Source organism: Chelonoidis abingdonii, chromosome 8, assembly GCF_003597395.2.
Source record: "Chelonoidis abingdonii isolate Lonesome George chromosome 8, CheloAbing_2.0, whole genome shotgun sequence".
In the NCBI taxonomy this organism is placed as follows: Eukaryota; Metazoa; Chordata; order Testudines; family Testudinidae; genus Chelonoidis; species Chelonoidis abingdonii.
In genome coordinates, this window is record NC_133776.1 from 92,938,015 (window position 1) to 92,964,274 (window position 26,260).

A 26,260-nucleotide genomic window follows, 5' to 3' on the forward strand; every position below is an offset into this window, starting at 1 on the left:
AAATGAAAGAAGATCACCTGAGCAGGAATGGGACAGGAACAGAAGAGGTGGCAAGTAGTGTTTGGCTGCAATTACATTGCAGGAGAAGAGCAACAAACTAAGAATGGGTAGATGTGACCGGACCCGAAAAATCAGTTATTTCCTTTTATTTTTACAACAGGGTAAGCCTCCGAAGAATTTAACAATGGTAAGAACGATTATACTGCTCCTTTCCACTTCTATAGCACCTTCTGGTTGAAAATATCAACACATTTGAAAAAGCATAAAGGAAATTAGCCTCCCACTGCCTGGGTGAGGTAGGAAATGATTATCTTTCAGAGATGAGGCGCACAGCCTCAACTTTTACCCTAACTTGCATCCCTGTGGGATTCACAAACCAGGCCAGAATTTGACCCATGGGCAGTAACTGACATCACTGGAGAGATGCATGGGGCCTTCCCTCACTTGCCCAAGGCCCCCCCCGAGACCTAGGGCCCAGTCAGATTAGAAGGCCGGAAAGGCCACTAGCTCATCTAGTCTGACCACGGGTGTCACACAGGCCAGGGGATTTGTTCCAGCTCGCCCGGGCTATGACCCCGCGGCTCAGTCCCGGCGGGTCTCCACGGCTCCCGCTGCTCCTCGCGCCTGACCACCCTGTGCCCTTATTTCACTGGCGTCGGCGGGCAGCCAGCAGCCCGGCACGGACTCCCCTTTCCTGGGGACCCCGGAGCCCCCCGCTTAGTGGCGGACGCGGCAGCTCCGGCCCGCGGGCCCTCTCGGCGGCTGGCTCCGGCGTGCGCCACGCTCCGCCCCGACCGGGGGGCGAACCCGGAAGTGCATGTGGCCGATGGGGGCAGGCGGAGCGGCGGCCTGAGGGGTAAGAGCGACCGCTCCGGGGGCACTGGGCCGCCGCTTCCCGCCCGACCTGAGCGCGGCGCGGTTGGGCCCGGTGGGGCGGGGCCGCCAACTGTGGCAGGCGCTGGGCGACTACGGGGCTGGGGGCGAAAGGGGTCAAGGGAGCTGGGCGGCTGGGGTGAAGGGGGACTGGCTGGATCTGGGGGCGAAAGGGGTCAGGGAGCTGGCTGGGGGGCTGGGGTGAAAGGGGGAACTTGGGGGGCAGGAACTGGTGGAGCTGGGCGAAAAGGGAGTCAGCGAGCTGCTGGGGTTCGGTGGGATGGAAGGGGAATGGCTGAGCTGGGGTGAAAGGGGGTCAGGAGCTGGCTGGGGGGGCTGGGGTGAAGGACCTGGGTCAAAAGGGGGTCAGGGAGGTGGTTGGGGGCAGGCTGGGGTGAAGGGGGAACTGGGGGGTCAGGGAGCTGGCTGGGGTGAAGTGGGAACTGGCTGGAGCTGGGGGTGAAAGGGGGTCAGGGAGCTAGCTGGTGTGAAGTGGGGGCTGGGGGTTAGGGAGCTGGCTGGGGTTGAAAGGGGGTCAGGGAGCTGGCTGGGGGCAGGCTGGGGTGAAGAGGGAACTGCGGGGGCAGGAAGCTGGCTGGAGCTGGGGGTGAAAGGGGGTCAGGGAGCTGGCTGGAGGTGGGTTGGAGTGAAGGGGGCTGGGGGTTAGGGAGCTGGCTGGGGGCGAAAGGGGGTCAGGGAGCTGGCTCGGGGCAGGTTGGGATGAAGGTGGGGGCTGGGGGTCAGGGAGCTGGCTAGGGTGAGGGCCAGGTGGGTGGTTGGGGGATGCACTCATCAGGCATTAATGGAGATAAGGGACTAACTCTGGAAGAGTTAAGGACAGAAACTGCTGAGTCAAAGGTGTGCTTTGGGCTGTCTGGAGCAGGACACGTTTCCCAACCCGGTTAAGTGAACTGGGTGGGGAGCGTTCCTGTGGACAGGCATCTGGTTGCAGACACCATTTTCAACTCCATGTGGTGGAGGCATGCTTGGTTAGATCAGCAGTATTTGAGGATGTGGTGCTGAAATCAGTGTCTGTTGCAAGCAGTCCATCTCTACTAACACTTCCAGTGCAGCTTCATTAAAAACAGAGCTAGCAGTGGTGGGAAACAGGCCAACAAACTCCAAGGAATATAGGGCTGGATCCTGCTGCCACTGACTCAGTGAGAATCCTGCCCATGACTTCAGGTGGAGTAATAATAGACCCATAAATGGCTAGAAAATGATCCCCTGTACAACATAATGTTCAGTGGTAGTTTGACTCTAGCAGATAATCTCCCTTCTCTGCCCTTTGGCCACTAGCTCAGTGTCTGCTCTGGTGATGATCTCTTGATAGGCATTTGTCTTCAGAAACTGAAAGACAAGGGTAGGTGTCTAGTGAAAGCAGAGGTAGTCCCTATATTCTGTGAGCTATCCTTATGGTAACTTTTTATTCTTGTTTGCCTTAGTTTTTTTTTTTTTAATTTTTGCTTGTGAAATGTTCTGGTGTGATGGCGCTGGGTTGTGAAACCCACAATTACTCACAGGCCACGTAGAGCAAGCTGCTTACCGATCTCCCTGTCCAGGAGGGACCACCTGTGGGACAAGTCTCCATGACCCATTCTGTCCCTGATGTCTCTGCTGAGCTTACCATAAATGGCACCCTAGAGGTATCTGTTGTGACACTTGTCTAATAGCTGCAAACTGTGACAATTGAATTAATTTCACATATTACCAACGGTCAGGAGTCTGACTTCTATTCCCTGCTAACCCGAGCTGGATTTGAACAAGTGTCTTGTTGGATCAAGGTATTGTTGTTATCTTGTGACAGTTCCAGTTAATGGGATCTATTTTTTCTAGGGCTGTCAAGTGATTAAAAAAATTAATCACTCTGTTAATAATAGAATGCCATTTATTTAATTTTTTTAAAATTTTGTTCTACATTTTCAAATATATTGATTTCAATTACAATACAGAATACAAAATGTACAGTGCTCACTTCATATTTATTTTTGATAACAAGTATTTGCACTGTAAAAGAACAAATGGTATTTTTCAATTCACCTAATACAAGTACTGCAGTGCAATCTCTTTATCATGAAAGTTGAACTTATAAATGTAGAATTATACACAAAAAAACTGCATTCAAAAATAAAACAGTGTAAAACTTTAGAGCCTGCAAGTCTACTCAGTCCTACTTCTTGTTCAGCCAGTTGCTCAGACAAACAGGTTTGTTTACCTTTGCAGGAGATAATGCTGCCTGCTTCTTTTTTACTGTGTCACCTGAAAGTGAGAACCAGGGGCTGCTCTAGCTTTTTTGCTGCCCCAAGCACGGCAGGCAGTCTGCCTTCGGCAGTGCACCTCTGGGAGGTCCCCAGTCCCGCGGATTTGGTGTACTGGCCGCTGAATCCATGGGACTGGTGGACCTCCCGCAGGTAAGCCGCCGAAGGCTGCCTGACTGCCACCCTTGCAGGCACTGGCAGGGTTCCCCCTGCGGCTTGCCGTCCCAGGCACGTGCTTGGAGCGCTGGTCCCTGGAGCCGCTGCTGGTGAGAACAGGTGTTGTCATGGCCATGGCTTGTAGCAAGCGTCACAAGATTTTATATGCCAGATACGCTAAGATTCATATGTCCTTTCATGCTTCAAGCCCCTATTCCAGGACATGCATCCATGCTGATGACGAGTTCTTCTCATAAGAATCAAAGCATCAGATCGACGCATGTTCATTTTCTACTTCGAGTTTACATGCCTCCAGGCAGAAGGTTGATTTTCTGTTTTGGTAGTTTGGGTATCTGTGGTTCGGCACGGGGGTGCTGCTCTTTGGATTCTGACAGCATACTCCGCCCATGTCTCCTCATCAGATTTTGGGAAGACTTTAGATTCTTAGAACTTGGCTGAGTTGCTATTTGCATTCTTTAGAAATCTACTAGTACCTTCTTTGTGTTTTGTCAAATCTGTTAGTGCTGGGTCTCATCTTGGACTGCTAACATGAAATCAATGGTAGCAATGATGGATAAACAGCAGGGGACATCAATTCTCCTTCAAGGAGTCAGTCACAAATTAATTAACACATGATTGTTTAATGAGTGTCATCAGCTGGAAGCCTGTCTCTGGCATGGTTGGGCCGAAGCATGAAGTGCATCGAATGGTTTAGCATCTCTGGGCATGTGAAATACCCTGCAATGCAGCCTACAAAGATTGCCATGTAAATGCTTGTTTCTCACTTTCTGGTGGACATTGTAAATACAGTAAGAGGCGACTATTATCTCCTGTAATGTAAATAGACTCTTTGTCTTAGGCCATGACTACATTGGCACTTTACAGCGCTGCAACTTTCGCGCTCAGGGGTGTGAAAAAACACCCCCCTGAGCGCTGCAAGATACAGCGCTGTAAAGTGTCAGTGTAATCAGGGTGGCAGCGCTGGGAGCACGGCTCCCAGCGCTGCACGCTACACCCGTAAGGGATGTGGTTTACGTGCAGCATTGGGAGAGCTCTCTCCCAGCGCTGCCGCTCTGACTACACTCACACTTCCAAGCGCTGCCGCGACAGCGCTCCGAAATTTCTAGTGTAGCCAAGCCCTTAGTGATTGGAGTTGTAACCTCTGAAGTTCTACATTTTTGTTTTTTGAGTGCAGTTATGTAACAACAACAAATGTAGATTTGTAAGTTGCACTTTCATGACAAAGACAAATTGTACCACAGTACTTGTATGAGCTGAATTGAAAAATATCATTTTTTATCATTTTTGCACCTCAAATATTTGTAATATTTGATTTCAATTACAACACAGAATATAACATACACCTCTATCCTGATATAACGCTGCCCTCGGGAGCCAAAAAATCTTACCCCATTATAGGTGAAGCTGCGTTATATTGAACTTGCTTTGATCCGCCAGAGCGCGCAGCCCCGCCCCGCCGGAGTGCTGCTTTACTGTGTTCTATGCGAATTTGTATTATATCGGGTCGTGTTATATCGGGGTAGAGGTGTATGTGAAAATGTAGAAAAACATAAAAAAATATTTAATTTCAATTGATATTCTATCATTTAACAGTGCAATTAAAACTGCAATTAATCATGATTAATTCTTAATCACAATTAATTTGAGTTAATCGCGTGAGTTAACTGCGATTAATCAACAGCCCTCCTTTTTTTCCTATCCAATAATGTCCAACATTAAGTGCCTTTAGTGGAATACTCATCAGTCATGTGGACAGAAGTAATTTTAGCCACCGGTACTGTTTACAATTATCTAACTTTTCTTAGAGCAAATTGTATGGACTGTCCCTGTTTCTGGAAACTCTGTCATCGAGACCTCTTGTCTAAAACAGTTCATTAAATGAATGCTCCTGGCAACTCCAATGCCCTAGATGAACTCCTTGTGCTGTTGGAGGAGGGAATTATTTTGACTTGTGCCATGACTGCCACTTATTAAATGTAGTTTTCTTGTAGTACCCATCTCCATAGTATCTAAACCATATCTAAAAACATGACTTACTATTAAAAACAACCCCATCAGCTGGGAGTCTATATGCACTAATAACAACCTGGAACATTTTAGGTATATACTAAAAAAACACATTGAAAGTTGAAGTCATAATCTTTGAGACTCTATTTTTGCCACTCCTTGTGGTCGAATGGCTTTCCCCATTCCTCTTCAAGATTGCACTTTTTAGCAGCTTTCTCAATGGTGTGCTCTAGAATAGGTATTGATTTCTCCCCAGTCATCTCTCAAAAGAGGTCAGAAGACTCTTTCCTGAATCGACACACCACAATGACCTTGCCTCACAACCATCTGAAATTCAAACAGTCTCATTAAGAATACAGAGATAAATCAAACTAAAACCAAGGAGACAGCACATGTAACGCATCTGGCCCTGTACAAAGCAAGAATTAAGCTCACTAGGTACAATTCGTGCTGCTACAGTGAAATATATAAGAACTTATATTTCTAGGCTGTGCATCCTTCTCCTTATTGCAAGGGCAGCCTGTGGGCGAGGCAGCTTCTCCCTCTCTCAAGGGCTGCCTTCTTCCTCTTGTCCTTTAAGATCCACGAAGATACTTAGGTGTTTAAAGAACAGGAGTACTTGTGGCACCTTAGAGACTAACAAATTTATTACAGCATAAGCTTTCGTGGGCTACAACTCACTTCTTCGGATGCATAGAATGGAACACACAGACAAGAGATATTTGTACATACAGAGAACATGAAAAGGTGGAAGTATGCATACCAACAGGAAGAGTCTAATCGAGATGAGCTATCATCAGGAGGAGAAAAAAAACTTTTAGGCACTTAAGTCCCTGTTTTGGCTCCAGCATGACCCACAAAATTCATGCCAAACCCTGTAGGCGCCTAAACTCACCCAGCGCTGAAATTGTCAAGGTTAAAGTTCCCTAGGCACCAAGTTTCTGCTTCTGTGTATCCACTCTGCTGCCTCCCTCTAGGCAACCAGACCTGTCTTCTGCCTAAACCCCACAGTGATTCACAAACCAGGGGAAGATAGGTGACCGAATGCTTAAATCATGTGCAAGGCCTGGTCCAGTCAGTGTACTTGGAGGCCTCCTTCTGAACCGGATCCTCTTCAGTGGAGGTGGTGCTGCTGCTACCCACCTTATTAGGTTGAGCCTAGTGGTTAGAGCATTCACTGGCGATGTGGGAGACTGAGGTTCAATTCCCTCCTCTCTACCAGAGGAGGAGAAAGAATTCGAACAGGGTCTCACACCTCTCAGAAGAATGCTTGATCCACTTGTCTATGGGATATTCTGATGTGGGCGTTCTCCTGTTGAATCTATTCCACTGCGGTTAAATAATGAAAGCATGGCGAGGCCAAAGGAAACGGATCTTGCGTCTTCCACCTCCCAGATGGATGCCCTAACCACCAAACTGCAAGTTCATTTTCACTCTGTCCCAGTGACTGTTTAAGTCAAATAAGCATCAGAATATCCCATAGCTCAGTGGTTAGACCACTCAGAGGTGAGAGCCAGATATATAAAAACCTTATTTTGTGTTGTGTCAGAAAGGGCAACATAGCATCACCTCCTAGGTCTTGCTTAGCACTTTTCATCAAAGCACCTTACAAAGGTGAGGAAGTATCATTCTCTCTCCCCCCATGGATGAAGCAGCTTACCCTGCAGCAAAACTAGGAGTAGAACCCAGGTCAACTGAGGCTCAGTGTAGTGTGGCCCAAAGGCTAGAGCACTATTTTCCTGCAGCAGTGTTTTGTAGTTGGTATTGGTGTGGGCTAGGACCCTGACGGAAGAACCAGGCTTGTTTGTCCATTGGTATATGTGGATGATTATCCAAAAGTGATATAGTTTTTCTCTACTACCTAAAAGAAATAGTATTAGACCTGATTTACAGAGGTACTGAGAACTCAACTCCCAGTAAAACATGGAGACCTGGGAGATGGGTTGGAAACAAGAGGGAGCGTGGGCTATAATGGCAGAGAGAAAGGAGGGTCAGGGCAAAACTGGGAGGCAAGATCAAACCAGTATCTTAGATGCCTGTATATAAATGTGAGAAGTATGGGTAATAAGCAGGAAGAACTGGAAGTGCTAATAAATACATACAACTATGACATTGTTGGGATCACTGAAACTTGGTGGGATAATACACATGATTGAAATGTTGGTGTGGATGGGTACAGCTTGCTCAGGAAGGATAGACGGGAAAAAGGCAGGAGGTGTTGCTTATATATTAAAAATGTACACACTTGGACTGAGGTGGAGATGACGTAGGAGACAGAAGTGTTGAGACTCTCTGGGTTAGGCTAAAAGGGGTAAAAAAAGGTGAATGTCGTGCTAGGAGTCTACTACAGGTCATCTAACCAGGTGGATGAGGCTTTTTAAACAACTAACAAAATCATCAAAGCCCAAGATTGGTGGTGATGGGGACTTCAACTATCAGATATATGTTGGGAAAATAACACCGTGGTGCACAGACTATCCAATATTTTGGACTGCATTGCAGACAACTTTTTATTTCAGAAGGTTGAAAAAGCTACTGAGGCTGTCTAGACTTGATTTTAACAAATGGGAGGAACTCATTGAGAATTTGAAAGTAGAAGGCAGCTTGGTTAGATGCCTGCAAGTCACCAGGCCTGATGAAGCATCTAGAATACTCAAGGAGCTAATAGAGAGGTATCTGAGCTCTAGCTATTATCTTTGGAAAATCATGGGAGACAGGAGAGATTCAGAAGACTGGAAAAGGGCAAAATAGTGCCCATCTATAAAAAGGGAAAGAAAAACACCCAGGAAACTACAGACCAGTTAGTTTAACTTCTGTGCCAGGGAAGATAATGGAGCAAGTAATTAAGGAAATCATCTGCAACAGTTGGAAGGTGGTAAGGTGATAGGGAATAGCCAGCATAGATTGTAAGAACAAGTCGGTTCAAACCAATCTGATAGCTTTCTTTGAAGGATACGAATTTGTGGATAAGGAGAAGTGGTAGATGTTGGTATACCTAGACTTGTAAGGCATTGATATGATCTCGCATGATATTCTTATCGATAAACTAGGCAAATACAATTTAGATGGGGCTACTATAAGGTGGGTGCATAACTGGCTGGATAACCGTACTCAGAGAGTGTTATTAATGCTTCTCAATCCTGCTGGAAAGGTATAACAAGTGGGGTTCTGCAGGGTCTGTTTGGACGGCTGTGTTCAATATCTTCATCACGACTTGATGTTGGCATAGAAGTACGCTATTAAGTACAGACTGATACCAAACTGGGAGGATTGCAACTGCTTTGGAGGACAGGGTCATAATTCAAATGATTGGACAAATTGGAGAAATGGTCCTGAGGTAAACTGGATGAAGTTAATAAAAACAAATGCAAAGTGCTCCACTTAGGAAGGACAATCAGTTTCACACATAGAGAATGGAAGAAACTGTCTAGGAAGGAGTACGGCAGAAAGGGATCTAGGGGTATAGTGGACAACAAGCTAAATATGGTCAACAATGTATGCGTTGCGGAAAAGCAAACGTGATTCTGGGATGCATTAACAGTGTGTTGTGAGCAGACACAAAAGTCATTCTTCTGCTCTACTCTGCGCTGGTTAGGCCTCAGCTGGAGTATTGTGTCAGTTCTGGGCCCACATTTCAAGAAAGATGTGGAGAAATTGGAGAGGGTCCAGAGAAGAGCAACAAGAATCATTAAAGGCTTGAGAACATGACCTACGAAGGAAGGCTGAAAGAATTGGGTTTGTTTAGTTTGAAAAGAGAAGACGAGAGGGACATATAGCAGTTTTCAGGTATCTAAAAGGGTGTTCATCAGGAGGAGGGAGAAAACTGTTCACCTTAGCCTCTAATGATAGAACAAGAGCAATGGCTTAAACTGCACCAAGAGAGATTTAGGTTGACATTAAGAAAAAGTCCTAACTGTCAGGGTGGTTAAACAGTGGAATAAATTGCCTAGGGAGGTTGTGGAATCTCCATCTCTGGAGATATTTAAGAGTAGATTAGATAAATGTCTGTCAGGGATGGTCTAGACAGTATTTGGTCCTGCCATGAGGGCAGGGGACTGGACTCGATGACCTCTCGAGATCCCTTCCAGTCGTAGAGTCTATGAAAAAAACCCCAACAGAAAATAGTAGTTTATCTCAAAGAACATTGGACCAATATAGCTGTGAACAGCATCAGCAGTGTTTGCTTTTTGCAGTAGTTGTGATTTTCGCAATAAATACCTTGGCTCTTCTAACAAGAATGGGATTCACCCTTGTCCAATGTATATACATGTATATACCAAAATTATATACATTTTTAATTTCAGAGATGAATTCCAATACAGTCAACTTTGCCTGACAAAGCTTTGGTCAGTTCTGATCTGGTGCAGTTCCTCAATAGCAGCAATGCAGTGCTCCAGCCTCTGTTCTAGCTGTTGCTCTATGAGAATATTGATCTTTTTACCTGCAAGATCAGGCCCTCATACAAACTTCTGGTCTACACTGGGGGGCAGGATCGATGTAAGATACTTAACTTCAGCTACGAGAATAGCGTAGCTGAAGTCGACGTATCTAGATGAGATGCGATAAATCGATACCCAATAGATAGATTGCTACCCGCCAATCCGACGGGTAGTGTGGACGTACCCTAAGAGAGCACACAAGACCTGTTTCTTGTTGGTACTCTGATTCACTAGGCCGTTTCTTGCACTGAAGTCCACATCATCTTCAAAATATACACACACTGACTGGAGGCAGAGGCATTCCAAGAATAATGGCTGTATGGAAGTGCTCTGCTCTCTTTTGGGTGTTTTGAATGTTGTTTAAACTGTACAGTCTCTTGAGCCCCTCTGGGTGTATATCTTTTCTTGGTTTGAGCTGTATCTCTGATAGGATAATAGCTGAGGAAAAAAAATTGTTTTCCAACTGCAGCAAGACCTATGGACCTGTATATGTGATCAGGTGCTGGCATTTGTTGTAAGGCAGTATTTCCCAAACTCGGGATGCTGCTTGTGTAGGGAAAGCCCCTGACAGGCCAGGCCTGTTTGTTTACCTGCTGCGTCCGCAGGTCTGGCCGATCACAGCTCTCACTGGCTGCGGTTCGCTGCTTCAGGCCAATGGGAGCTGCTGGAAGTGGCAGTCAGTACGTCCCTCGGTAGTGATGCATGATTTCTTCACATTTGCCACAGTTATGGACATGTCTTAAAACATCATTCCTCAGAGTCCAATCCAACCTTTCCTGTTTACATTAACCTCGTTCTGAGATCCAAGGTTAATTTTTTATCAACAGTGGCCCCAGCCTTGAGCCCACCGTATTAATGATTTCTGCATCAGTCTCTTCACTTCAGGCAGTGTTTTGTTGTTAAGGGGTGCTTTTGATTTGCTTCAAGCCTAATCTTCTAAACTGGCTAAGATTGTGTGGTTATCTGGTAAATTTGGTTGGGTTAAGATCTAGAGCTTGAGTAACAGCATTTCTTTCTTCTCATAGATAGGTTCTATCAATATTACATTTCCTAAGTTAGGAATATTCTGTAAAAATCCATCTGCATGTAAGTGTCCGGTCTCCAGAATACTCTCATTAATTCAATTAGGATAACATTTTGTGCTGTTAATATTGATGTGTGGATTCATCCACATAGGTGATTTTATATATTCATACAAGCTAAATTGCAAGCATTTCGATAATATGAGATCGATTTTCCTTGTGTGAATAGATTGTATTACAGTGTATTGAGCTGAGAGCTACCTCTAATGGTACAGGTTTTAGACATTTCTTCTCAGTCCTTAACCAACCACACATTTCATTGGTATTATTTCTTAGCGAATATAAGGTTTGTGTGTTAGTATAAGCATTGTGATATATGTCATTAGGGAAAAATATCTTTTCCTCACTTCCTGCTTCAAGATGTTTATATAGTTGTAAAGAGATAATTAGCATTTCCAGTTTTATTTTTAAGATAAATTATAGATTAAAAAAAAGTTTTAGGCTGATTTAGTGGTTGGTTTAACCAGCAGTAAATTAACCTATTTTTTCCCCTTTGTGAAAAGAGAAGATCCAGTTAAATAAGGAAAGAACTGAAAACAAACTAATCTGTACAAACATGTCAGAACCCCGGCCTTGGTGGCATCTTGATGGAATTCCACAAAGGTTTCAAGAACAGTTAATAACCAGTTATTATACATTTATGAATTAGCAGTGAATGATAATTTATTAGTACAGAGTGTAAGAACTCATCTTGTCTCACTGATTCTGGTGCTTGAAAGGGATGCTGAATGATGGATGAACGATCATCTGACTTCCCTGATAAAGATTGCAAAATCCTAGCTGAGGTGCTTGCTAACATATTTCAGTCAAATCTGGTAAAACTTGTCCATTGGAAACAAGGCCATTTAAGAACAGGCTATCCAGCAATTGTGTCAGATTACTCTTAGATTGATTAATTTATACATGGCCATAATATATAGAGCAAATTATTATTTAGTAATTTATCTAACCTAGTACAAGTAATGACTGCATTTTTCTTTTAATTGGAAAAGAATATTGGTGTTAGGAACGTATTTAACTTCATTTTTGTTTGGTTACTGTTTTTAATCATTCCTATGCCGTTGGTACACAGATGTGGGGGAATGTATTCCAAGGGTTTTGCCTTGACTTACTGATCTCTCTTGAGGCTATGACAGGCATGTTGCAGTAGAATGTAGACTCTTATTTTTATATTAGTTTGATGATAGAAAATATGGAGTTAGCATCTTTAGATGAAACATCTTACTAGGTATATTTATCCAAACAATTTATTTGCATTATAATTTAAATTATAGACTAGTAAAAATTTACAGTATAATTTTTCTTAATAATTTCAGCTGAATGTTAAATGAAATTATATCCCAAGATAGTCACTTAAATTTTGCACTAGAGGATATTTTTACCCTTTTTACTCCATGTCTTTTAGCTTAACATGGTTTTAATTATTTTTCTAAAGGGTATTGGACACAATGACAATCACTGTAGTGTATGATAACTCTGAAGCTATGGAGCTCTGTGCTTCTCAGCATCTGTATCTTAAACCAGTAGCAAAACTGACTATCAGTGTGATGTTTCCAGAACACACAGAATCTACCCGATCTTTCTCTAAATGGGAAGTGATGGACAAGCTGAAGAACATGATTTGTCCAGACCAATTTACTACTGTTAGGGTTTCAAAGAGCACTAAGGATTTCATTCGATTTGAGGGAGAGGCAGAAACTAAAAGGTTGATCCTCACACTTAAGGAAAAACTGCATGGAAAGGTAATAAAACTGAATGGTTTTAAAGATGACTTGAAGGTGATGGCCACCGAGGCACATGCTGACTTTCCAACTCCACAAGAGTGGGCATCTTACCTGAATAAAAGAGAGATTACGAATGAAGACCTTACTGAGCAAACCGCTGATATTCCTGATTGCATCTATTTTGAAGGTTTGCCATGCAAATGGTTTGCACTAAAGGGCTCAAATAGTGAAAAGCCGAGTGAAGATGTTTTAAGAGTGGTGTTCGAAAGCTTTGGAAAGATCAAGAACATAGATATCCCTATGCTTGACCCTTATAGAGAAGAAATGGTGGGAGGAAATTTAAATAACTTCCTTTTTGGAGGTCTACAGACATTTGAAGCTTTTGTCCAGTACCAAGAGTACACGGCTTTTGTGAAAGCTATGGAGTCACTTAGGGGAATGAAGCTGATGTTTAAAGGGGATGATGGAAAAGCTCTGGCATGTAACATGAAGGTAAGCATTACTGGCTATATCTTTTGATACTGCCAATGCTATATTTGCCCAAATACACTACCATAAAGACTTCTATAGTAGACAAATACCAGAAATGGTAGAGCAGAAAAGTATAAAATTCCCTGGCCCAACCAAGATTTATTGCAGAGACTGCCATGAAGGTCATTACTGCTATTTGAAATCTTAATTAAAAAAAAAAAAAAGACAAATTGGGAGCTGTTTGCTAGCCAATGTAAACATTTAAGTGATGGATACTTGAGGTGGGAATTTAGACCTGGAGCACTGCTGTTTAGGAGAGGGAATAGATAGATGGCTCTCACAGCTATTCATCCTCATAGATCCCCCCCAACAAATAAAGCTGTGGCTTTTTTGGTGAGCTATTCTCACTGAGTTAAGGCTCACAGATGAGCCATCCACAAGGCTGTCTCTTCAGAAGCAGCATTCACTCTGGTTTGTTTGCATAAAGATTTTGTATGGATTTGCTGCTTGGTTGAGTATTGTTGACCTCAATCCAGATTTTAGTGAAGATTTTAATCCCTTAGTATGACTGACCTGGGAAAAGTATTTGCTTGTTGATTTCCTGAAACCTTTTTCTCCACTGGTAAAATAAAAGTGAAAAGTTATTAAGTTTATGAATCAACTGGATGAGCAGTGGAGCTGAGAGGGATGCAGTCAAGGCCTGGAGGAGCTGTTCTGAAGACATTGTCTTCTGCATTGGTAAACCCCAAGCAGTGTCAGTAATAGTCTTCCTTTCTGCCTTTTTTACAAAAAATGTTCATAGTCACTTTGAACCTGTACTAGCAGGATGTATCCTTGCTTCTCATGGCACTGTGCTTTGATTAAGGTGGATATAGTGAACAATGTTGGAGGACGGATTTGTTTGGGGCATGGTCTGTGTTATGCTGTGAAAGGAAATTGGAGAGCTGCATGCCTACAAAAGCTCATAGCTGCTTAGCAGCATTCATCTAAAAGTCAGATTTAGTCATTGAGATAAGCCTGGTTCTAAGTATTTTGCTCAGCACAACGCATGTAAATTATCTATGATTCTTGAATATGTAGCAGTCATTACACAATGGTTTAGAAATCATGCTCCAAATGACTTGGTTTCCCAGTTTGGCTAAAGCGCTGTTTGTATGGATGTTGTCTTTTAATGTGCCCACAGCATCACATTGAGTTAAACAGTTCTCAACAGACAGCCTCCCCTGCTGTATCAACCAGCCAACTGTAATCCACTGATTGCCTGTAGTCAGGCAAATGCTTGACCAAGATGTGGCTCACGCAGTGCACTGAAAATAAGTAAACTCAGGCTCTGGCAGTCTGTCAGAGAGAGGGAATTCCACAGCTAGGGACTCTCCACTGAAAATGCCCTGCCTCCAATCCCCAAAACTGAACATCTACAGGCTGTCAAAGGCATATTGTCACAGGTTATGAGCCTCTAATGGCAAAGGGTAAGGTGAGATTTGGAGTAATGCTTATAGTAATATTTGAGAACAGGAGATAGCTATTAGTGTGAATTCTGTAAGTCATAATCCAGTCTGCTCAGCTAAAAACCGGCAGAAGGAAACACTCATGTTTCAAATATAATTATGCAGAAATAGATTAGAGACTTTCTAAGGTGTATAGGCTGTTTGTGTTTTATTTGTGTAAATAAGAGGACCCAGCAGATTGACAAGTTTGTCGTCTTTTTTAGGGCTGTTGATTAATCACAGTTAACTCATGTGATTAACTCAAAAAAAATTAATTGTGATTAAAAAAATTAATTGCTATTAATTGCTGTTTTAATCACACTGTTAAACAATAGAATACCAATTGAAATTTATTAAATATTTTGGATGTTTTTCTACATTTTCATATGTATTGTATTCTGTGTTGTAATTGAAATCAGTATATTATTTTTGATTCCAAATATTTGCACTGTAAAAATGATAAAAGAAATAGTATTTTTCAATTCACCTCATACAAGTACTATAGTGCAATCTCTTTGTTGTGAAAGTGCAATTTACAAATGTACACTTTTTTTGTTACATAACTGCACTCAAAAACAAAACAATGTAAAACTTTAGCGCCTACAAGTCCACTCAGTCCTACTTCTTGTTCAGCCAATCGCTAAGACAAGCAAGTTTGTTTACATTTACAGGAGATAATGCTGCCCTCTTCTTATTTACGTCACCAGAAAATGAGAATAGGTATTTGCATGGCACTTTAGTAGCTGGCATTGCAAGATATTTACGTGCCAGATCTGCTAAACATTCGTATGCCACTTCATGCTTTGGTCACCATTCCAGAGGACATACTTCCATGCTGATGACGCTCGTTAAAAAAATAATGCGTTAATTAAATTTGTGACTGAACTCCTTGAGGGAGAATTGTATGTCCCCTGCTCTGTTTTACCCACATTCTGCTATATATTTCATATTATAGCAGTCTCGGATGATCAGCCAGCACGTGTTGCTCATTTTAAGAACACTCTCACTGCAGATTTGATAAAACACAAAGAAGATACCAATGTGAGATTTCTAAAGATAGCTACAGCACTTGATGCAAAGTTTAAGACTCTAAAGTGCCTTCTAAAATCTGAGAGGGACAAGGTGTGGAGCATGCTTTCAGAAGTCTTAAATGACCAACACTCCTATACAGAAACTACAGAACCCGAACTACCAAAAAACAAATGAACATGCGTCGGTTGCACTGCTTTGGATTGTTATCGAGCAGAACCAGCAGTGCAAGTAGGCCGGTACGCTGTACTGGCAAACTATTTATAGTCAGTACAGCGTACCCGAAAAAACCCAGCAGCAGGAAAGGGCTGGGGGGCAGGGTTGGGGGTTCTGCTCCTTTCCTCGCTGGGAGGGGCAGCAGTGGGGAAAGGAGCAGAACACCAGCTCTACTGCCGGCCCCCAGCTTTGCTCCCTCTCCCCGTCCTCCCCCAGCCCTGTCTCTGGCGCAGCAGGAGGAGGACAGATGCCCCCGCCTCTGCTCCAGGAAACAGGGGATGGGGATGTGGGGAGGGGACGGGGAAAGCGTGGGGGGCCCCGGGCCGGGAGGAGTCACATGGAGGGTTGCATGGGGAGGTCACGTGCCCCCCTTAGCTGGTGCAGCCCCCCCCGTACTGATAAGACGTGGATTTTACTTGCACCACTGAGGAGAATCCATCATCAGCATGGACACATGTTCCCTGGAATGGTGGCTGAAGCGTGAAGAGACATATGAATCTTTAGCGCATCTGGCATGTAAATATCCTGTGACACCAGCTATAACAGTGCCTAGTCTCACTTTCAGATGACAACATAAACAAGAAGCGGGCAGCATTATCTCCTGCAAATATAAACAAACTTATTTGTCTGAGCGATTGACTGAACAAGAAGTAGGACTGAGTGGACTTGCAGGGTCTAAAATTTTACAGTTTTATTTTTGAATGCAGTTTTTTTTTTACATAATTCTACATTTGTAAGTTCAAGTTCATGATAAAGAGATTGCACTGCAGTACATGTATTTGGTGAATTGAAAAATACTATTTCTTTTGTTTTTTTTTTACAGTGCAAATACTTGTAATCAAATATAAAGTGAGCACTGTACACTTTGTATTCTGTGTTATAATTGAAATCAATATATTTGAAAAGGCTAAAACATCCAAAAATATTTAAATAAATGATATTCTGTTAAACAGTGTGATTATTCGCACGATTAATCGTAATTAATTTTTTTAATCACTTGACAGCTAGTCTCTTTATAATTCATGAACAATGCTGTCTTCTGATTTGGTTTCTTCTGGAACAGGTGACTTTTGATACAACCAAACATTTCAGCAAAGGAGCTATCAAAAAGAGAAGGCTGGAAAGACAAAAGCTGCAAGAGCTAGAGCAAGAAAGAAAAAGGGAAAAAAAGAGAGAGGAAGAGGAGGCTGCAAGGTGAGAAACTTGTTTTGAATGAGTGTTCTACTTTCTTTAAATTTACACTCATGTCTTGCTCCCAACAAAATCTCAAGAGAGGAGCACCCAACGTAATACCCCCAAACCTAGATAATGTTAAGGGTTAGATAATGTTAAAAGGAAAGATGAATATTGTCTAATTCATATGGTTTAACAAAAGGAAAAAAAGCAGAGTATCTTCAATTATGTAGATGTCACACAAAGGGAACTAGATTAAGAAAGGAGTAGTAGACCTACAGAATGTATAGAAAAAGGGGATTGTGATTGGAGAAGTGGTCTGGAGCTGTCTAGACATCTGCCGGACTCTCTCAATTAAAAACACTATGTGCCCTTGTTGCTCCCTCCCCTGTACCTCTCCTCTTACAGATCCAAGATTTCTTTTTCTTTCAGTCACTCTAGTAATCTATCAAACTCCATTTAAAAGTTTGTTTTAAACTGTGTGAAGGCCTAAGGAGTCTTTTCTGCAGTGGAACTGTAGATCAGTAAATAGCTGAGACAAGATCAGCCCAGGAAGGTGGCAAATCATCCTTCTGGCCATGTTTCCAGTGGCTGAACATATGGTTACAGAAATGTATTGACTGCTCAAAGATTAAAGGTAAACCTTAGATCAGTTGTATTACTCAAAGTGGTCCTCACCAGATCACTGATAATGTATGCTGTAGTTGGAAGGGGCAGCAAAACAGCATATTTTAACAGTTTTAACAGAGAGGGTAGCCTATAGTCAATTTGGATATGTGCTTAATCATAGACTCCTAGATATGTAGGGCTGGAAGGAACCTGAGGAAACCTAGGAAGCCTGGTAGCTTAAGATCTTGTTTGTAGTAGTATTTCATAATTGCTGTAACACCACAAAGTAGTAATATGCAGCCTATCTGTGTCCTGAAGTAAAATTAATATACAGTATAGAACACGTGACAGGATTCCTCATGCTTCAGTATTGACTGGAGAGTCCCAGTGTGTAAGCGATCTCCCATCATTGCTATTATCTTGAAGGCAATGTTGTCAGATGTATCGGAACAACTGTCACACTGCATTAAGTTCCTACTTCTATAGGGAGTGTTTCAGATCCACCCTATCTGCCACTGGACATTATTCCATGAATATATCCATTGATGTAGGAACGAGAGTCGAAATGCTAAATCTAGCAACTCTGATGCAATATCTCTAAATCTGTCACCAAATTTAATATCCGTATTATTTGAATTTTTCTTTAAAATATTTAATTTTTATACATTGACTTCTAGGAGAGTTTTGCCTGCATAAGGAATGCAGGATTAGGTCCAAAAGTTTGTGAACCTTAGTTGTTCGTTTTAACTGAAAGTGAAGGAGAAGGGGGCAAATCATTCTCAAGCAGTGACCTGGAAGAGACTATAATATGAACAACCTGTATATTCTTTAGCGAGAGAGAGATTATTATTAGAAGAGTTTTAAGATTACAAGAGAAACTCAAACTGTCCTAAATCTTTGCATGCCATTGACTTTAAAACATGCTACCCTAGGTACAAGGATTTCTTGATTGTAACAGCAAATCGTTCCTAGCATTGAGTCACTTGCTCTTAGCACACTAAAATCCTACTTTTCACCCTCCAGGGGTTAACATGTAAAATGAGTGTCATCTAAATTGTCCCATATTAATAATTACCTAGAAAAAGACGTGATGATGAAAAAATTGCTCGAGAAAGAAAAAGGAAGGCTAAGCTCAAGAGGAGAGAACACAGGCAGATAGATCGGGATGAGAAACGCCCAAGAAAGCAACAGAAGGTAACAGCTGAAGAAGAGCAGTGGCCAGAGAATATGCCTGAATGGGAAGAGAGGAAATATCTGCTAGCTCAGAGAAGAGTGGAGTCTATAAGGCTGCTTACAGTGCTGTTAAGCCGAGTAAAAGTAAGAATATTTTTTAAAAATATTCTGTTTTAAAGGATGTTTAGTAGAGCGTGAAAAATTTACCAGATAGCTGATGGCCAGAGGCTGATGAGAAGGATGACGTGGAGTTGGGGAAATGCTAGCAAGGCCTAATAGCAAGCCCCTAGTGTTAATCTATCCCTTTTTCATAGAGTCATAGACTTTAAAGTCAGAAGGTACCATTATGATCGTCTAGTCTGACGTGCACAACACAGGCCACAGAATCTCACCCGCCCACTCCCGCAACAAACCCCTAACTTATGTCTGAGCCATTGAAGTCCTCAAATAATGGTTTAAAGACTTCAAGGTGCAGAGAATCCTACAGCAAGTGACCCGTGCCCCATGCTGCGGAGGAAGATGAAAACCCCCCAGGGCCTCTGCCAATCTGCCCTGGAGGAAAATTCCTTCCCAACCCCAAGAATGCCGATCAGCTAAACCCTAAGCATGTGGGCAAGACTCTCCAGCCAGACACTCGGGAAATAATTCTCTGTACTAACTCAGATCCCACCCCATCTAACATCCCATCACAGGCCATTGGGCATATTTACCGCTAATAGTCAAGATCAGTTACTTGCCAGAATTAGGCTATCCCATTATACCATCCCCTCCATAAACTTATCAAGCTTAGTCTTGAAGCCAGATATGTCTTTTGCCCCCACTGCTCCCCTTGGAAAGTTGTTCCAGAACTTCACTGCTCTGATGGTTAGAAACCTTTGTCTAATTTCAAGTCTAAACTTCCTGATGGCCAGTTTATATCCATTTGTTCTTGTGTCCACATTGGTACTCATCTTAAATAATTCCTCTCCCTCTCTGGTATTTATCCGTCTAATATATTTATAGAGAGCAATCATATCTCCCCTCAGCCTTCTTTTGGTTAGACTAAACAAGCCAAGCTCTTTGAGTCTCCTTTCATAAGACAGGTTTTATGTTCTTCAGATTATCTTAGAAGCCCTTCTCTGCACCTGTTACAGTTTGAATTCATCCTTCTTAAACATGGGAGACCAGAACTGCACACAGTATTCCAGATGAGGTCTCACCAGTGCCTTGTATAACGGTACTTACACCTCCCTATCTCTACTGGAAATACCTCGCCTGATGCATCCCAAGACTGCCTTAGCTTTTTTCACGGCCATATCACATTGGCAGCTCATAGTCATCCTATGATCAACCAATACTCCGAGGTCCTTCTCTTCTGTTACTTCCAACTGATGAGTCCCCAACTTACAACAAAAATTCTTGTTATTAATTCCTAAATGCATGACCTTGCACTTTTCACTATTAAATTTCATCCTATTTCTATTACTTCAGTTTACAAGTTCATCCAGATCTTCCTGTATGATATCCCCGTCCTTCTCTGTATTGGCAATACCTCCCAGCTTTGTAGGTTGAGATCTAATCTTTACATTGGATTTCTAAGTGGATTTGATAATCAGTTCAACACAGGGAATGTCTATTGGCTGAGATTAGGAAAAGATGGAGTTATCATTATTATGAAACTGAAAGGTGGGAAAGGTAACTGTGTACAAGGAGACTACAATGGGGTCATAATAGAACTAGTGAACGTGGTCAGCCTGCAGGAGGTTACTAGTGAGAAGTCTCAGGAGATCGGTTTTGTGACAATCCTTATATTAATCTTTTGTATTCTGACCTTTGGCACAAAAGTGAGAAGTAGTCTAATAAAGTGCTGAGGGAACGCAAGGTGTTTCCTTTGTCTAAAAAAATCTGTTATCTTCTCAAAGAAGGAGATCAGGTTGGTTTGGCACAATCTACCTTTTGTAAAACCATGTTGTATTTTGTCCCAATTACCATTGACCTCAATGTCCTTAATTATTTTCTCCTTCAAATTTTTTTCCAAGACCTTGCATACTACAGATGTCAAACTGACAGGCCTGTAGTTACCCAGATCAGTTGTTTTTCCTTTCTTAAAAATAGGAACTATGTTAGCAATTCTCCAGTCATATGGTACAACACTGGAGTTTACAGATTCATTTGCATGTGGACATAAGGGAAAATGTTGGGATTCTGTCCCTGCTTGAGACTTCATCTTTTGTATCAGTCTCTGTCCAGTAGGTATCTGGTAAATTGAATCAGTTCCCTGGTTCTCATGACCATGCCGAAAACATGAAGGGCTATTTCTAATATAATCCTGCCCCAGCCTCCTGTGAGACAGTCTCTGCAGTTTTTGGGCCTTCTTGTCCCATAAATAGCTCCATTATTGCCTCTGCTGCTCACAGCTGCCCCAACAGCAGAGTAAAATTGATATGAATCCTGTAAGTTTCACTGCTGCCCAGGGAATACAGCATATCCAACACACCTTTTGTTAGTTTCACTCTGCTGATGCTTTGGGAAAATCAGAGCAGGAGAAGCAGTATTGGAAGTATTTGTCTACATGCTCACTATGTTGATTTGCATTTGAAGGATTCTGTTCTTAGCTACATGGACTAGAAACTTTTTAAAATGAAAGCTTAAATACTGCAGTAAATAAGATAGGCACCATCACTTGCCAGGGAAAGCTGACTACTGGCCACTGGCAAGTGGATTTTTTTCAACCCCTGATGTTTAATATTACTTACAGTAATTAGGAACCCCCATCAACAAGCACCAGCCAGAGGCTGCACCAGCCAATCTGTGTGAGTTAGTACTCTTCAAAACTAACTGGCAGCAGAACATTTTAAATTCTGCAGAAGGTGGGGGTGTCTTAAACAAACCTGTTTTAAAGGGTGAGGAACCAGACAGAAAAGATTTGGAGAGAGATGTAGGGCCTTTTAATCCTTTGGTGTCATCACCTGTAAAGTTTGATATTAGTTATCATATTTGCAGCTGTTACAAAATAGGGTAATTTAAAGCAGTTTGTCTAATAATTCTTAGATAAGATATTCAATTTACAAAAGTGCAACACTTTACTTTAACAGAATTAGCGAAGTTAGTGCAATGCTATAGTCAAAGTGGGTGACTAAAATGATTTTTGTAGTGGATGCAAATCAGGTAAAAGCAGCAACGTTAGCTCAGTATAGCCAATGACTTCTATTGAAAGGGCAAATATTCTAGCTAATTAAGGACCCAATCCTGTGACACAGTGAATACCCTCAACTTTCACAGGTGAGCTGCAGAAGCTGGTCTGACCATGGCCTGAATTAGATACAGTAGGTCAAATTCTACCCTCATTTATACCTGGAGAGCTGCCCTGACTTGAGCAAACTTGCACTGCTTGTAGGTTAGTTCACAATTTAGTTTGGTATAGTTTCTCTGTACAAATTTTGTCTGTTACATTCACGTTGTAATTTTCTCTGATTTTATTTGAAGGATTTTGCACAGTTGACCAGCCAAAAAGTGGAGCCCTTGCTGTACCCTGAAGAGATAAGAAAGGATTGCTTTCCTGAGACAGAGTTACGAAATGCACAGACAGAGCAGAGAGAATCCCGTTATCTTCTACACAAAGAACTGAAGGATAAGAAAAAATTTAGCAATCAGTTCTTCCAAACGGGTAACACCTCTTTTAGTGAGGAAGAGGTGCCAAGTAATCTAACTGCATCACCTTGTCATCTTGTGAGAACGATCTTAAATGATCCAACTGCAGCAAGCACTGGTAAATTAACTGGCAGGGATGCGTACAGTTCCTCTGGCTGTGAGTCTTTACAGATTACAGTTACTCAAGACTGCAAGCTTATAGAATCCCGCGAGAGAGAAGACTGTCCTCCTTTTAAGACAGTGCACTCTGGAAAAGTGTCTGGTACAGGGTACTGCAAAAAGCAAAAGATTTATGAAACTGACGAGTTTATACATTATTTATTAAACTATTATCAAACTCCAAGCTACGCACGTGTCTGCCTAGAGCCAAAAAGCACTGTTAGCAAGTCTTGGTGGCAGAGGATAGTGTCTGATAATGGGAATGGCTTTCAGATCAACTTGAAGAACAAATATGGGCGACGCTTTACAGAAGTGAGTTTTGTACAAAACCCTGACAAGGGAAATTGTAGTGGGGATGATAATTACAGATGGGAGATCATGATTCGGAAATCTGAGCCTACAGAGAATGTGTCAAAAAACAAGGCGTATGCTGGAGGGTTTACAACAAAATTCCAAGTACAGTGGAATGATTCACTTGATATCGCTAATTTACCATATGCTGAATTTAATAATTCTTCTTTTGGAGGCACTAATACTAGTCATGATAAAGAATCCAAAGACGACAATAACAGAAGAGAAGTTGCCCCACCATACACGTACAAATTCAGGGATTTAATGGAAGAGATCAGTAGTGATTCTGAGTATTTTAGTGAGGCAAAGAGAACAGAAAGACGATATAAAGATGTTTACAGTGATGGCAATAAAGCATGGTCCCTCCCAAGAGAGATGGAGAGAAAATTCTTTGTCTGTGTCAAAAACGTAGGTCAAAATTATCCAGAAGATGAATCCAGCAAATGTAGTTTCTGTTCAAATTCTACCCCTAGTGGTTTGACAAAGCAGTGTAGACATAAGCTTAAAAAATCGTACAAGAGGTGCAGTAGTAAATTGAGACACGAAGGGCGAAAAAGTGAGTGTAAATCCAATGAAGAAGCGATAAATACCCACAAAAAGAAGAAAAAGAGAAAAAAGCCCTCCTCTAACATTTTACCTGATGAACATGGCTTCTCTGAAATGGAGAGTTGGAGACAGTTGGAATCTCTAAAAAAGATACAGAGAAAATGTAGCAAAATGTTCCACCATAAGATGAAATTCAAAACACTTCATGTGATGGCAGCAGCTTCAAAGGATGCCATCCATGCTGATGCCTCTCTGCTTCAGAGATCTCGCCAAAGGGCAGGTGAGGTGGGGGAAGTGAAATAGAACCAAGATGACACTCCTCAGTTTGACAGGTTTAAGGATTCTGTGCAGAATTATGGTTACTGACACAATCACTCTGGCAGTCAAGCTCACCTAACTGTTGAAAGTAGTTTAGAAGGAGGAGACGCTGATTCCTCTGACACCTAAAGGGCTTGACAGTCGTTTAGTGCAGCAGCAGCACTCTTTGGGGTGGGAGACAGACCACAGCACCATGCCTAGTCCCTGCAGGATGCCTGTTTGCATTTGGGTGGCTGTGATGCTGTAGCTACACCCCTGCTCTTTATGCACCTACGCAGCCAGGTTAGAAGTGGCCTGGAAATGATACCTTTGTCTGGGTGCTGCTTCTCCTGGTGGCAGAAGCCACCGTCATTCTTCTTTATCCTGGACTTGGGAACCTAAGAAATCCTGCTGCTGAAGTGGAGCAAGAAGAGGCTCCCAAGGATCTGGGCTAAGGTTTAAATTAATAAAAGGGGAGAGCAAGGGACCAATCAGCTCCCCTCCTTCTCTGGCTGGCCAATGGATGAGAGCTCTGGAGGAGGGGTCATCCTGCATTCCTCCAGCATCTGCTCCCCCCTGTCTTCTGGGGCTGTCCCAATCACTGCCATCAAGTTTCCACCTGTTGAGCTGGGTCTTCTCTAGGGAGTGCAAGATTTGCAAAGAACAATGTAAAAGCTGAAAAGTAGTATCCTTGTCCACCTAATTGGATGGCGATGTATCTGTCTCGAATCCATGCACAATAGCAAATATATGGCCATCCTGTTATGCTTGTTAAGATTTAGTGGGGATAAGTAGTGCACACTCACCAGCTCATCACATTTTGGAAGGCGAATATGTGCAATTCTGAAGATCAGTAAAATAATGTAGTGGCTAAAACTATACTTCTAGAGACATATTACTGTGGAAAAATTAACTGGGAAAGAACAGTGTACAGCACTGTTTGAACTGACTGAGGCACTATACATTTGGCTTTCTGATCTCCCAACAGGAGTGAAATAATTCTCCTATTTGGCTTTCCCCTTTTAATCTTGATTCAGTCTATTATGCTTTAGCTACATGGCTGCATCACTCCAGCATCTTTTTCTGGGAAAATCTCCTTCAAATAACTCGTTTTTTCTCCTTATCTACAGGAGATGAGAGGAAATTAACACTGAGGAAAGAGATGGATGCAGATGTTGGAGAATGCCCTGTTTCCTGTTGAGTTAATTTAGACAAATCCATGCTCTGATGCTGTCTGTGGAGCAGAACCCAAAAGAGAATGCTGAATAGTTGCTAGCTAATGGCAATGGGGTCTTGAAGCTGCTCACAAAAGCCCCCCCCCTCAAAACAAACAAACAAAACTCTTTTATATGGCTCTAAGAAGTGAACTGTAAGGCCAGGTTTTTAGTGCAATGGTTCCCAAACTTGTTCCACCACTTGTGCAGGGAAAGTCCTTCGGCCTGCACCGCTTCCAGCAGCTCCCATTGGCCCGGAGCAGCGAACCGCAGCCTCTGGGAGCTGCAATCGGCCAAACTTGCAGATGCAGCAGGTAAACAAACCAGCCTGGCCCGCCAGGGGGCTTTCCCTACACAAGTGGCGGAACAAGTTTGGGAACCACTGGTTTAGTGATTATAGGCAGTCTAAAATAGTCTTGTTTTGATTAGACTCCTTTAATGCATGCTGGAGTGGTAGGAGAGTGAAACAATCTAGTTAGTACAAGCTACAAAAATAGAATCTATGGATTTGATACTGCTATGAAAAAAGACCAAAAAGTTACCCAAGTGCATGACACAAGCTATTGTGAATCAATTGCTGAGAGTTTTGAAGCTTAATGGGTTGAAACCTCTGAGTGGCCACCCAGCCAAGTCCAGGGGAGCCATAAAACATTTGCATTCTGGTATCTAGTAATTATTATAGTTGAATTGATTGCACAAAACCACCTATACATAGATGGGATAAATCTTTAAGTAACCATTATTCAGAGTGCCTCCTCAGTCATATTGTTAATATGATGGGATGGCAAAAGGGTGGGGTATGGCAACCTTGCAATTCAGTTGTCAGAAAAAAAGAAAAAAAAAAGAAAAAAAGGTGAAAACTTGCAGTAAGTTTCTAAATTAGAGAAAATACACCCTAGGACATGTTAACCTTCTCCGAGCAGCTACACTGGGAAAGTTCCTCAGCATTCAGTTAAAATTCTAGGAATGAGCCAGAAAACTTGACATTTTCTTGGGCTGATCTAAATCATTACACTGCCACTAGATTTAGCATTCCTGAGATGTTGAGGGAGGATATTCCAAACCTCCCATGATGAACAATGAAAGGGGATGATTTCAGCATATTGACCATCAGCATGAAAGGTTACCTTCAATAGAGAGTGAAAATTGCTTGCAGGATTTCTAAGACGCGCCTTTCTGGAGGCACAAGCAGTGAGACAGCTACTTAGTTCAAGGTAGCTTACAGATAATTCCCAGAGAAGACTTCATTTTCAAAATGTTGCTAACTTCTATAAATCTCTGCTGCAAGGAGACATAATGTGAAAATGCAGACTAGAAGCTTGGACTAATATCTACATTTATTCAG

The 26,260-nt window shown here is 42.4% G+C and overlaps 1 protein-coding gene across 1 annotated transcript; it reads left to right on the forward strand.

Annotated features, from left to right (window-relative positions):
- Positions 1-784: 784 nt before the first annotated feature.
- Positions 785-25,022, forward strand: LOC116817177 (A-kinase anchor protein 17B). The gene is made up of 5 exons (XM_032767031.2): positions 785-856; positions 12,272-13,052; positions 16,827-16,957; positions 18,625-18,862; positions 22,184-25,022. Exons 2-5 carry the CDS (start codon positions 12,285-12,287, stop codon positions 23,705-23,707), a joined length of 2,661 nt encoding a protein of 886 aa, XP_032622922.1. The 5' UTR covers positions 785-856; positions 12,272-12,284; the 3' UTR covers positions 23,708-25,022.
- Positions 25,023-26,260: the final 1,238 nt, after the last annotated feature.

Excerpts from the sequence above, each read along its gene's own strand:
- LOC116817177 (XM_032767031.2), top strand. The coding sequence starts at position 12,285 with ATGACAATCACTGTAGTGTATGATAACTCTGAAGCTATGGAGCTCTGT. Across the intron at positions 13,053-16,826 it reads CTCTGGCATGTAACATGAAG|GTGACTTTTGATACAACCAA; the intron begins GTAAGCATTACT and ends CTTCTGGAACAG. Across the intron at positions 18,863-22,183 it reads TGCTGTTAAGCCGAGTAAAA|GATTTTGCACAGTTGACCAG; the intron begins GTAAGAATATTT and ends TTTTATTTGAAG.